At 41.2% G+C, this 14,478-nt stretch overlaps 1 protein-coding gene across 2 annotated transcripts in view; it reads right to left on the bottom strand.

The window, feature by feature from the left end:
- Window positions 1–13,970, bottom strand: part of WLS (Wnt ligand secretion mediator) — a 66,006-nt gene extending 52,036 nt beyond the window's left edge. For both annotated transcript variants that reach the window (XM_044440563.1, XM_044440558.1), the window contains exon 1: window positions 13,672–13,970. In XM_044440563.1, coding sequence (XP_044296498.1) covers window positions 13,672–13,777 — 106 coding nt within the window. In that variant the 5' untranslated portion in view covers window positions 13,778–13,970. The remainder of the gene's footprint in view (window positions 1–13,671) is intronic.
- Window positions 13,971–14,478: the final 508 nt, after the last annotated feature.

The following is a 14,478-nucleotide window of genomic DNA, read 5'->3' on the forward strand; positions in this document are numbered from 1 at the left end:
AGCAGCTCTTGAAATAAGGTTCAGCCATATACAACAACTGTCTAGATCAGCTTTCCCCAATCTCATGCTCTCCAGATGTGTTGGCGATTGCAGCTCCCATAATTGTTAGCCAGTATGGCCAATGGCCATAAGCCAAGCTTGCTGGGAATTAAGGCATTAATATAGTTCAACACTGGAAGGCACCAGGTTGGAAAGACTAGCCTAGATTACTTGATTGTATCCTTCTTGAAAAGAATCTAGAACGCTAAGTCAAACAAAGGCAATGCCTCAGTCCTGATCTGAAAGTACTTCCACAATTTGTGCTTATTTTTGACATGCCCAGTTTTGCTCAGTAGCATTCTGAAGTTGGCATCTATTAAGAAATAGGATTTCTGCAAAAGGCAGTAGCCAGAGTAATAACTGGGACCAGAACATCCAAACACAACACCAGTTCTGCCTCACTTGCCCTGCCTGTCTATAAATTTCCAAGCATAATTCAAGGAGCTGGTTTTAACCTATAAAGCCCTACATGGCTTGGGATCACAAGACCTGAATGACCACTCTCAGTTTCAATCTACCTGGACCTTACAATCTGAATGTGGGTCCTTCTTCCAACTGCTCCCTCCAAAGGAGACCAGAAAGAGACACATGGAGGAGGAGGGTCTTTTCAGCGGTGGCCACTCAGTTGAGGACTGGCCTTCATCCTGAGACCTGCCTGGTGGCAACATTGTCATCTTTCGGACATCAAGTCAAAACTGCTTTCTATTCCCATGCATTTAATAGCATATGAACAGTTATGTCAGCCATTTTAATTAGGTCTAGTTTTACTGAAAATGTTTTAGATGTTAAACTATTAACTATTTTTGTACACTGGAATTTTATGCTGTTTTATATTATGTGTACTTTTATTGTATCTCCTGTATTTTGGGTAATTGTTGTGACTCACCCAATAAGCTTCAGCTATCAAGCAGCACAGAAGCCAGCCAGCTGGCCGGCCAGCAAATTTGCTAGTAGATGTCACAGAATCCTGGCTGAAAGCTGCCTCTCATGCAAGTTAAATGCACATGAGTTTAAAGGCAGGAGAAGAGACTTATACCAAAGGTTCTGCCCCTCTGCACTATGATCAAGAATTCTAGCTGGGGCAATGCAGAAAGTGTTTGGTCCAAGCTGAATGTGTTGTCATTTGAGACCTGACTGTTGAGGAGAGAATTTAACACCAACACTGGAGTGATGGAGATTTAGCCTTCATTCCAGTGGTGTCACCAAGCACACATATTCAGCCATACAAAGGAATAGCTGCCATTCTCAAAGGGTGAGGGGAGAAGCATCACATGATAAGACCTGTGCAGTTCTGATATAGGGAGCAATCTATAATAAGACACCTTAAGTGGCGGAAAGATTTGAGCATGCATATAGAATCATACTGGATTGCTCCATCCACAAATGTCCTTGCAATCCTCTGGTCCTCTTTCTGGTCCTTTCTGAGCACTGCTACTTATAGCCTTCCAACTTCCCCCCATGTGAGCACTAACTCAGCTATGCCTGCATGAACTGCCAAATATTGGAGTTAAGAAAATTCTTTATCTACTGATACCATCTCAGATTCATACAGGATAATTTAAAAATATGGTGTGGATAGCCAGGGATTAAACTGAGTTGGGAGCCAGACTTTCGCTGTACCATTATGCAAGACTATGCTATGTGTGAGGCTGCAATATTTGAGAATGGTTTTAAGCAGTTGCTTAAGGGATGACTCAGAAATAACTGTAATAATTAAAAAAGGATGACAAATTGGTGCACACTGGGTCATATGGGAATAAAAACCCCATTGTATTTGAGAGCAGAAACTTGCTGGATGAGGTAAGGAGCATGCAGTATCTGAATCTGTTGCATTTCTAGACATAGCAATTTTCTATGTAGCCGGAGGTTGATTTCATGTATTACATCAAATATTTGTCAGTACTCTTGACAATTTAATATATTTGGATTGATTATTCTCTGTGTGTGTGCGCGCGCGCACACACACATGTAGAGAGAGAGAGAGAGAGAGAGAGAGAGAGAGAGCGAGCGCGCACAAATCAGTTTGATCAGAATAATCAGACATCTACCATACATGCTCTCCTTGGAAGGAGCTGGTTATAAAAAGCAGGAAGTGGCAGGTCTTAGCTGTGGTCATGCTATACCTTGATTGTCTTTCAAATAATCTGTATTTCAAGAGGTTATAATAGATTCTTTGATAATTTCTATTTCCCATGCTTCTGAAATGGTGTTTCAAGAGCTAATGTCAAACATTTCTACTGGGAAAGTTGTATGGCTTGGCTCTAAACTAGGCATTTGGGAACAGAGGAAACCTTTTTGTTTATGGATGGCAGAGAGAGCCAGAGAAGGATCCTGCTGGTGGAAGTGGGGGACACAGGGAGGGCAATTTCCAGATTTCCCCTTTCCTTGCAGCCTACTCCTCAACTGTTGCAGAGTCCCCTTTCCTTTGGAGTAGGTTTTCAAGGCTGCAGAGGGCAAAGGGAATCACTGAAAGTTGCTGTCATCATTTTTGCTATGGGGGTTGCCCATAAGCAAAGAAATGCTCCTACTAGCAGAAGCAAACACAGGATCCTAGTCTAAGTTTTCTAAGAGGAGCTGCTCCAGGCTTTGCATATATGACTCACTTTATTTGCCTGAACCTGGAAATGTTCACATAGGTTTCTGGTCTCAGCTGTAAATATGTGACAGACTTCTCCTTCCTGAATAATGGCCCTTACCATGTTTTCTCAAATGTAGCATCTGAGCTTGAAAATGTTTGCCTTGTAGCAATACATGAGCATATTTCAGCCAGCACACTCACAAAATGCAAGGAAATTCCAAGCACTGCTGCAATGATTCATAGCCCCTAGGCCACAGCTCTTGAAAAGGCAGGTTCCCGGGAGAAACCAGTAATGTGGGCAGCTGCTTCCCAACTCCTTTTTAGATCTATGTTAGTATGTAGCTTGACTGGGAGTGAAATGTTTGGCATTCCTCACTTGGTTCCCAAGGCATAAATGCAGATGGCTTACATTACATTAGCTACAGGTAACCTGGATCCTCCTCTGTCATAGGTTAATCCTGAAATGATTTGTGACAGCAGAGATACTGAATTAGATCTAATCCTGATCCAGTCCTGAATCAATCCTGTCTAATTTGGCATTTTGTTCACTCAGTGGTCAAGTGGATGCCTACAGGCAATCCACAAGTAGGACATGAAAGGGGAGCCTTCTTCTGGGCATGAGCAGGCAATTCCTATGGCTGAACATCTGTATCTTGCCTGGATGCAAAGCAACTCAGGCAGATTCTTTTGAGGACTCCCTTCAGCCTTTGTTGGAGTTCCACCACACAGTTTCAGCCAAATTCATAACACGTTAATAAACTTTGGTAACTGCAGCTTCCTCTCAGAACACCCTTTTGGAAACCACAGCTCAGACATTCCTCATCTTCAGATATGTTATACTATAAACAACATCATCATCTGTAACCAGCATACTCATTTGACAGGCTGGATGGGGATGACTGGAATTTTAGTCAGGCATGCCTGGAGGGAAACATGGGGAAGGATATAATAAAAGGAATCATTGGAGAACTCCTGATTGCTCCTATTTAAAGACTAGTGAATTTAAATGTGCTACAGCCCCACCCAACATTTAAGTTGTATCCTCCATGAGGTGAAGATACACGCAACAGGAGTTCTTGGCCTGGTTTTCTTCAGCTCCTTCAGTGTTCCAGATTTTCTGAGCCCTGTTTCACACCCAACAGGTCCTTTAGAAAAATCTCAATTGCACAATGTCTACACTGATTAAAACTTGAAGCCAAGTGACCTCATGTGATGTTAACTGCTCTGGGACTCCAAGAGCATTTTGCTTTTCTGTTCAATTACCCCCTTCTGTGCAGAGCTATCACCACCAAATGAGTTCACACAATGGGCTTCTGCTTCATTACACAAACCAACAGCGGGCGGGGGTGGGGGTGGTTAAGAATAAACAAGCTAATTTATCATCTTAGCTTCTCTCATCACTAGCCTCAGCCTTAAGCATTTCTTCCTCTTTTCTGAAAATTATTTAATCATCAACTAACTCCCAACTTAATAAATTCACAGCATTTAAGCCATAGTTGTTGAGAGTTAGTGGATGCTGTTTCCTTTTGACAACTTTTATACAAGGATTCACTCCTATGCAAACTAGCATGAAAGCAAATCCCATTGAAATCAGAGGAACTTCTGAATAAACATGTTTATGACTGTGCCATTACATTATTATGTTTAGGGGTGTGTTTTAGAATAAAATTTTATCTGCATGTAAGCTATATTTCCACATTCAGGAAAGAGGCCATTTTTAAAATCTTAAATAGGATCTGCTCACCAACCAAAAGTGTAATGTAGTGTTAGGTTTTTGATAGTTATGATCTAATACTTTATTTTCCTAGGTTCTCTATACACAGACAAAAATCTCTGTATCCAAGAGCTATTGTGCCAACATAAAGCAAAACATTCTGTTCAATTCCTTCATCTTAGGTGCATCAGAAAGACCAACTTCTACAACATTACGGTCTCCTGGTTTATAAAACTGCCCAAGATGAAAGGATTCTATTTGGTTTTCAAAAGTTTAGATCTACTTGATCCCAGGCACTATAAATGGGATATACAATAGCAAGAGGTAGGTAAGTCTTAATTTTATTCCATTTTATTCTGTTTTACTTTTTTGTTTTCATTACCATCCCCAAGCTGCTGCCTCCCCTGGAATACAGCAGGCTATAAACAGAAACAAACATGTGCTAGAGAAAACAAGGAATGTTAAACAAGAAGTGTTGTTAAATGACAGTATATATTTTACAATGTGCAAGTTTCCAGGCTCAAAATGTCAAGAGTGCAGTCTACATAGACTCATAGTTTAAGGATAATGTATAGCCAAGACTCAGCTATAACCAGAAAGCAGGAAAGAATTGGGCTCCAATCTAAACTAGGCAAATATATGAACACAAAATTTTAAAAATTTCAGGGAACTATGATCTGCTGCTCAGCAACCAACTAACCAGGCAGCTAGTCCATGTGTGCACACACCCACACTGATCGTTCATTGCACTTCACAAGCAGGTAATGAGACTTGCCAGAGGGAGTGGGAGAGGGAAAGGGAAAGGGAGAGAGGTTGATTTTCCAGTCTTCTCTCCTGTATAACTAGGATGGGAAATGAGAATTTCTCTAGAACCATAATCATGACACAGCATCAGAGTCATTAAGTGCTCCAAAAAAACTGATTAGACCTCAGGTTGACTGTTAGTATGCATATTTTCACAACTTCCAAGTCCTTCCAACCCCCAAAATGGGAAACTTTTGCTAAATTGCAACAAACCATGTTTGGCCCTTGTTCTATTGTTAACTTGCACTCTAGAGAAAAACACACTTCCTGCTATTCCAACCAGGTGTTACATTCTTTAGAAATGTAAGTCTAAATAACAGAAATGACCCTTGACAGTGAAAGAAAAGCACAAGAAAGCCAGTCTGTTTTTCAGTCTGAACATTTTCAGCTCTACAATGTCTGATCCTTAGGTAACAACTGGTACATAATAAAACAGGATATTTAGATAGCAAAAATGTCCTGTCTCCTAGGCATACCCTACACACATCTACCACATACCAACCTTAAGGAATGATGATCAATGATACAGCATGTAACCTGTGCATTCTAAGGAGAACATTTTTGGCTTACAGAAGGGTTGAAATATTGAATTTCATGCAAGACACAAGTGGTCATCACTAAAGGAGGGCCCATTTTTGTACCAAATATTTCAAGACTCTTCAACTAGATGCAAATATTTAATTTTCAAAAGAGACAATGTTTGGACACTTTCATTTGCTTTCATGAGTTTCTCAATTTTATTACTATCATTTGGGTAATCCTATTTAGTCCTCAGGATCTTCACAGATACCTCTATGAGAGAAGCTAGCCTGGTAAACACTGGCTTGGGACTACAAAAGATTTTTATCTACATAACCCAATGCACTGGACTCCCAGGTAAACTGCACTAACATCTTTATAACACATGGAGAAAGCAACTAGCATTAGAATTTTGCTTTCAAGTTTAGGAACAATTTTGTCAATCTTAGAAACATAGAAACAGAGCGAGACAGAAAGAGTCTATCGGGCCATCTAGTCTGAGCCCTGGCTTCAGCCAGCTCCCCTCATGTCATGACCACCATGTGCATGTCCAGCCTTTCTTTAAACACCCTCACCGATGGGGCTTCAACCACTACCCATGGAAGTCTATTGCATACCCTAGGGGTCCTAACTGTCAGAAAGTACTTCTTGGCATCCAAATTGAACCACATTGAATCTTAACTAGTAACCAGAGAAAACAGAACTGTTTTATCACATAAAAATAAGCAATAAAACTACCAGATCAAAAAAGTAAAGCCTTTTATTGCTAAGTTATGCTATTACAGAGATAAATTCAAAGAGTCATGCAATTTTAACAAGGATCTCAAGTGTTTTTCCCTAACTTGATACTCTTACTACTGCTTCTTTATCCCCCTAAAATACAGATTTGTGTCAGATATTTTTAAATGAAACATCTGTCTATTCAGCTATAATTATAGCTCTTCACAAAGAACCAAAAAGACTTCACTTAGGTTCTTGTCTCTTTTCTCCAGCTCAAAAATCTATGCTGTGACTTTAGACTGAATCATTCAAATTCAGTATTCATATTCAAACTATAGCAGTGTACCTATTTACCAAAACAGCCCTGTCACACATACAGCATATTCAGCAGCAAGTGATTCCAGTATGTAAAACTGCTTAACAATTCAATAAGCAGAATATATTTCTAATATCAGTAAATATCAGTAAATAATCTTACTTAAGGTCATTTATGACACACAGTTTAAAGTGTTGAATGAGCTAAGTACCATCTTGTTGAGTTCTAGGGCAGGGGTGCAGAACATTTTTTGGCCTAGAACTTCCAGCAAATCTAGCTAGAATAGCCAATGGGAAGGGATGCTGGGAAATGAAAGTCAAAACATCTGTAAAGCTATACACTACCCACCCTTGTCCCAGGGACTCATTTTAAGTTGCCCATATTTTTTTGAAAAACATCATGCCAAGTCTCACTTCATCTCTGAGTTTATACTTTACAGGACTTCTGGGGCTCTTCTATGAACCCTATATGCAAGGTTACTAAATGCTACTATCTGCAGAATCTGAAAAGTGAATTGAAGAACAGTAAAATACCTGTAAAAGGGAGGTGAGAGAGATTATTCTACAGTGGCACTAGGCACATAACATGTCAAAACAGTATATACTGCACACAGCCTAGTTCAGAAATCACATCCACAATGCAATAAATCATGTTTGTCAATTAGGAATTTACCATGTATATCCTCCTCAATTTATGTTCCCAGAGTAATACAAGATTCCCTACATTGTTAAAATACAGTTCACACTGATGTCTAAATAGACTGAGGCTTAAACATTTCCTGCAAATAAACATCAATAGGTAATCACATCAAACTGTAGTTTAGTAAATGTGCATTAAGGTGGGTATACACAGTTATGTTTGCTGATTCAACAAACCACGGCTTCTTGGACTTGGAAAGAAATGTCCAAACCAGTCTGCAGGTACAATCTAGCAAATTAAACAAATAGAATAAAACTATGAGGGGATCTGCTACTGTTAGGTCTATACCAGTAAGTAATCTTGTCTGTAAAGGAGTGGTATACATACACTATCCCCTTTCACCAGCGAACACTGTTTTGTGGCTTTGAGATACCATCCAGGGCTGTGAAAAGGCAAAGATGCACTTGTGGAAGAGTTAGATTTGCATATCTGAAAATCTGACGAAGAAATATAACAAAAATATATCAAAGTATATATTTTGGGGCACCAAAATATTTTTTTTAAGCTGGAAAAACAATGAGCTTCTGTGTACCTTGTTATTGGACATCACTTCAGAGAGTACAGACAATGGTCTTGGTGAGGAGAAGAAAGCTGTAATATAGTAACCACAAAAGATATTATGGCTGCAGCAGGGAGAGGAGACAAGATGGGTCCTGCCAGATATTTACAGGAAGATTGAATGGCAAGGACAGGTGTGGGGGACAACCCACGGTGAGCTGAATTGTCTGCTCCATCCACAATGGGTTGTTTCACAGAGTTGTAACACAAAAAGCAATCTCCCCTCTTCCCCAAAAGGGAACACTGGAAAAAAGCTGCAGTGTCTACAAAACAGATCATAGTAGCTATCGGCAGTGCTTTTTTTGTAAAAATAAATAAATAAAGGTGCCGGAACTCATGTGTTAGGGTCACAGTTTAACACAATGGTCGCCACCGGCAGTAAGCACTCAGCGCGCGACCACACGACCGATCCCAAGCCGAGCAGCGTCCCAAGCTGAGCAGCGACCTCACAATCAGCACCGACAATCAGCGTGGACACACAAGCAACCCACAGGCACTATGTTAATGATTTTTGCAGCTGACCTGCTATGCCCAACAGGGCGATTCACAATCCCTTGGAAAAATCCATCAAAAAAAGGTGCCGGAACGCTGTTCCGGTGTGTTCTATGACAAAAAAAGTCCTGTCAATAGGCAAAATGAATCAGTGATGTTTGCTCCAAAGTACCACATGGGCACTTGGTTGGGCAGCTCTCCTTGGAGATGGCCTGGGCAAGCTCAGCAAAGGTTTTGCTGCTTTTGCCAAGAAACTCACCTGCCACTTCCCCATGGTGGGATTGGTTGCCCCAGTTTGTATGGCATGACAGCCTATCATAGGTACAACAGTGCCTACTGTAAGCCCTGATTTATCAAGTTGGCTTGTTGCCTACAATCAAGTAACCCTGTGGTAAGCAGTTTGAATGACACACAAGTACACTGTGAGTAGTTACCCATGATGGGTTGTCATGTCATGTGAACTATCTTCCTGCCAATGCAATAAATCTGAGTAACTTGACTATTAATTGACAGATCTAAATGTCAATGACTTAACTTTAATCTTTTCAACAGAAGAGTTTCAGAAAAGATAATTAAATCTTCACAACTATTATAAATGAATACTAATTATACTGGTGGCTATCAAGAAAGGTAATGAAAGACTTCCTGGGATGTTCCTTATGAGGAAAACTTTATCAAGTCCACTCAATGTTTACATATAGGAAGCTGCTCAAAACTTTATTATTCTGCCAGGGTTTGGGGCGTGAGAGATAAGCTCTTTTACTTTATCTACCACCCTTTATAACTTAATTCTGAGTTCTATTGTTTTATTGTTCCTGCTACTAAAGTTCTAATTGTCTTTAAATTCTTCTCACTTTTGTGTACTGACTTGAAAACCAGATTAATCCAAAAGCAACAAACTTAAAAAACAATGTGAGATCCTAATCATACATTATGATTTTTCCAGTTAATCAGGCCTAGTTTATACTCTACAACAGTCTATGAGTTCCAAACTCCATGGGTTATCTGGAGCAAGCAAGTGCATGGCCTCCAAAATGATAATTACTTCTGTTTCCTCTGGTTACATCTGTCTTGTTGTTTGTTCTCCTTGGCAGGGATGTTCAACTGTTTTGGATCTGTTGGCACATCTGGCAACTTGAGAAACTTCTGTGGGCACCATCATAACGTCCACATGGTGGGCATGTCGTGAGCGGAGCCGGCTGGTGCCGGAGGTCAGACTAGATGGCCCGGGAGACCCATTCTGACCCGCTCTGTTTTCTACGTTTCTATAAAATTGCTTCTATAGAGAATATGGCTAGTCACATAATGGCTGCTGTGGAGGCCTGACTAGCCAGAGCACAAATAATTTGCCTAAGGAGCAGAGTACAAGAAGAGAAAAGACAAATAAAATCCATTTTAAGGTAGCAATCCTATACATGGGACCCAAAGAAAATTGCTTTTGAGTAGATCTATACAGGATTGCTTTGCTGATTCTAGCCACCAACTGACCCACTCACCAACTTTTCCCTGCTCTAAAGGAAAGGAATTGACCCCAGCTTCAAAAGGAATGATAGTTTTTCCCTACTTTGACCTTAGATGCACACAGTGGGTAATAGTGTTGCTCAGCCTGTGTGTGTGTGTGTGTGTGTGTGTGTGTGTGTGTGTGTGTGTGTGCGCGCGTGCGCGCGCGCGCGCGCGCGCAGAATGAGAGCAGGGGCTGAGAAGATAGTAAAGTAAAAAAGCAAGGTTAGGCACTGGAAAGAGAAAAACTGAGATAAAGTGGGGAGTGAGAGACAAAGAGTGAGGCTACAAAGTAGGAAGGGAGAAGGAAAAGCAAAGTAAAGAGATATGGGGGCAAGTAGCATGACAGAGGCTGGGAATAGGAAGGTGAGTTGAAGAGTTATGAGAAAGACTTACGAAAGGGGTTGAGGAAGAGAACCAGGGAGGCTCAGGGTTGGGAATGCATTAACAGAGTGAAAAAGCAAAAGAAGAAAAGCTCTGCAGTGGTAGAAGGTATTTGGACAGACCAGGAGGCAACTCTTCCTACCATCCAACATCTGATCAGCAGCAGGCTCGGGAAGCAGCAGCAGCAGCAGCTGGTGCCCTAACATTATAAAAGTGTTTGTTTGTATATTTAAAACATGTGTGTGAAATGGAACAGGGAATGGTGGAGGTTCTGTGGCACACTAGTGCCCCATGGGCCCTGTGTTGGCAACCTCTGCCTCATGGGCTAAGAACCCACAGCCTATTCTCATCATGTTCCTTTCTTCTTTACTGGCAGACAAGGCAAAGAGGAACACTTTGATTTATAAAGAACTTCTTTGAAGCTAGGCCTCTTTGGGAACCCTGTATAACCATGGCTTTTATAAGCAAACACATTTGCAGCCCCCTACAATACTGTTCCATATACTATAAATGTTTAATTAAAATAAATACATTAGTTAAATCCTTTGGTCTTTTGGAGGGTGAAGTACTAAAATTCCCATTGTTAGTACTTCTGCTGTGAAAGTCTCTGAGAGATTCCATCTACCACAAAGACTGGCTGTTCTTGTTTTAAGCTGCAACTCTGTATATGACTTCCTTTGATTTTCTTAAGAAGTCACTGCTGAAAAGCCTTGCAGCAGTACTTGAAAATATTAGGCTGTATTTGTCCAATATCCACACATGAGCATCAACTAACCACATTTCTCCTCAGTATCATTTCCAATCTTTAAATTCTGATGTATAGTTCAATAGACTCTCAGTGCGGCTCACAATGTTCATGGAATTTTATCTAGAAATATCAGTATTCCAAAAAAACAAAGAAATATGAGCTGCATTAGCAAATACACATTTGAAGAGTGTATTCATGGTTTAAACATGCTGAACCAGGAAACTGGGTTACATTACAGCAGGAAACAGCAAAGTCATGTAGCCATTATGCTTCAATTTGATCTAAACAGTCCATCAGGACACCTTAAATATTTACTAAGCTTTCAAAACTTGAAAGGGGAAGATATTTTAGCCAACTAATTCCCTGTTTTATGATACAGTACATTTACTGGAAGGAGGATAATCTAGATAAAAAGGCCACCCATATGGAGATCGGTGAGATAAGCATGCTCATATCTCTGAAACAAAAACTTATGTAAAGTTTGTTGTAACATGTCTCAGATTGGCTTCTAACACTCTCTTAACAGTGTCTAGAAAACTAACTCTTCAGAAAAACTATAGCAGTTATAAAAAGCAGTTTCAAACTGAAAAAGAGAAAGGGTCTGAAGTAGGTTCTCTCCAGGGTCATTAACAATCTTAAAGGTTACAGCACAAATCCTCTTTGATTGACTGAAAGGCCATCAATAAAAGGTATCTACAGTGGTTTTGTGATAATCAGAAGGATTGGGGAAACTCTGGTCTCCTGAGAATACCATTGTTCACAGTTCATTGTTTAGAAGTAATTGCCTCCAGCCTTATTTTTTGGGACTGCTTAGTACACTTTAGCAGAGTTAGTTTTAAAGTTTCTCCTTCCTTTCCTTGAGGCATCAGCTATGGAAGCCTCCCCCAGTCTGGTGCCCTGCAGATGCTTTGGATTTTAACTCCCATATGACCCAGCCAGCATGGTCAAGAATGCAACTGTATTTCAAAACAGCTGTAGAGAACCAGGTTGGCAAAGGTTGTTTTACTGTAACATATTCTTAAAAGTCATGTATTTTGTTAAACAAATATATTAAATATATTCAGTAAGAAAGGTTTTCTTCTCCATCCCTTGAATGGAGACAATATGCAAAGGTAATCAAGATTTAGGTTAATTAAAAAACAATGCCAGCTGTTTCTAAAACAAAGTAGAAAGCAGCATATCCTCTACACATAATGGGTCAACAATGGGTGGTTAGTGGAAGATACTAGATAAAGACAGAAGTCTTGGAGCAGCGGATAGATGATAAATAGCAAGTACCCTTGTATGTGGGAAACAATGATACAATATGCTAACACTGCAGGTTAACATCTAGTTAGAGAGCTTTAACAGAAAAATGCAAAATAGCATAAAATACTATTTTCACTTTTCCTAGCAGCTTGAAGTGACAATGGCAAAAGATTTGGGAACTTGTGCACTCCAATGTTTTCTTAAAATGTCAACAGTTTTGGTATCTCTGAAGTGAAAGTGGAGAAGATGCTGTGCCACAGAAATAATAACCTTAGAAGTTCTATACATTCAGCCAAAGAGAATCTAGAGGCTCTTTTTGGAATTCATGGAAAATCTTGCCATCCCAGGAATGGAGGAATATCGATAGCTTGTTTTGCAGTAATGCACACCAGCAGCCTGCGTTGGCTGACTGAGAAAAACAGCTATGTCCACAAGGCATATTTGAGAAGCCCCTCTCAGCAAAATCTCCGGCAAGGCATAAGCCCACATCAGGCTTTTCACACAAGAAGCTAAAAGTGGAAAGAAGCAAACCGCGCGTGTGCAAAGACTGAGGCTGTTGTTGCTCTGATGTCCTGCTTGCGGGCTTCCTATGGGCAGCTGCCAGCCACTGTGTGAACAGAAAGCTGGGTGAGATGGACCATCGGTTTAATCCGGCATGGCTCTTCTTATGTTCTTAAAGAGTCAAAAGGGTGATCACTTTCTCCTTCCTCCTCTCCATTCTGCTAGAAGGGCCTTCCCCGCCCTTCTAGCCTGAAATCTAATCTAAAGCCAGGCCGCCTAAGCAAAATCAAGCCGTGTTCCACAAAGGGGGGTGGAGGGAGGGGGGGTGGAGGGAATCATATGAGCCACAATGCGCAAACATTCCTTTCGCTGGCCGAAGCAGCTCCTATTATTATTTTATTTGAAAGAGATTAGATCTCTTCCTGCAGCACAGCTGGAGAAAGAGAAAAGGTGGTAGTGGCGAAGGAAGAGAAGAAGCCTTAAGTAAGAGGAGAGACCGAGGTCAAACTTTTCGACCCAAAGCTTTCTTACACCAACGAAGTCGCCATGCTTCGCATTCCCCCTTCCACTCACTTCCTTAGAGTGGATCCTGAAACCGAAGCAACCGCACCCCCACCCGCTACTATACACAAACTTTTTCTGTGCCTTTCTCCCCGCTTTTTTTTTCTAGCAGCCACTAGAGTGCAGTGGGCACAAAGAGGCCCGTGGCGCGGTGTTTTCTTAACTACAATACACGGGCTAATTAGATCATAGAGGCAAGCCAGGGATACAGTAACAAGTCTTCAAACGACAGCGAAGAGAAAGAAACCAAAGCGAGAGCGGGAGAGAAAGTTTTCCCTTGGAACACTTACCGATCAGACCGCCCACGAGAAAGGCGATGACTTGGAAAAACAGCAAGATCCCTCCAACAATGCAGAGCTTTTTAGAGCTCATGTTTTCGATAATTGCCCCAGCCATTTTTGCAAAGCCTTCTCCTTTGCTTTACCTAGGAAGAGGGCGGCGGCGGCAGCAAAAGTTAAGGCTGCAAGGGATGGGGAAGAAGAGGCGGCGGCGGCGGCGGCGGCCTCAGCTCTGATTGTCTAGGCAAGCACAGATCTGGCTCTCCCTCTGCCGGGAGCTGTGATTGTGGCCGCCACTGGGCTGCATGTGGCTGCTTTAAAGGAGCAGGAAAGCGAATCACATGATACCCACCTCCCTTCTCCTCCTCCTCCTCCCCCAGCTATTCAACAGCAATTGGTGTCAGTCTCGCATAGCAGTGGGGGGAAACTGGAGAAAGGTCGCTCAAATTAACAAGTTAAAGAGGACAGGATGCATCCCCCTCACTCAAGAATGGTCTTTCGGGAACTTTCCCAGGACCTAGTAGAGCTTTACGGACAAATGCTCAAAAGGTGCACCAGGTATTGGAGGAAAGCTGAGGGAAGGAACCAAGGAGATACTACTTAAGCAATTTTATTACGTGGTAATGGGAAAAGTTACTTTGAAACAAGAAAAAGTGAATTACTTTCCTTTCTATCTGATGAAGATTCCTGCATAACTCAGAAGTTTGCCCTAATGCTAAAAGCTCAGTAATATTCTTTTGCTATATGAGTGTACAACCCAAGCTTGTTCTGGTATTGTAAGAACAAGGCCATAAATGGCAAGACCTGATTTTATTCCAA

The sequence above is a fragment of the Varanus komodoensis genome, unplaced genomic scaffold (genome assembly GCF_004798865.1).
Source record: "Varanus komodoensis strain SLA01 unplaced genomic scaffold, ASM479886v1 scaffold1, whole genome shotgun sequence".
Classification (NCBI taxonomy): Eukaryota; Metazoa; Chordata; class Lepidosauria; order Squamata; family Varanidae; genus Varanus; species Varanus komodoensis.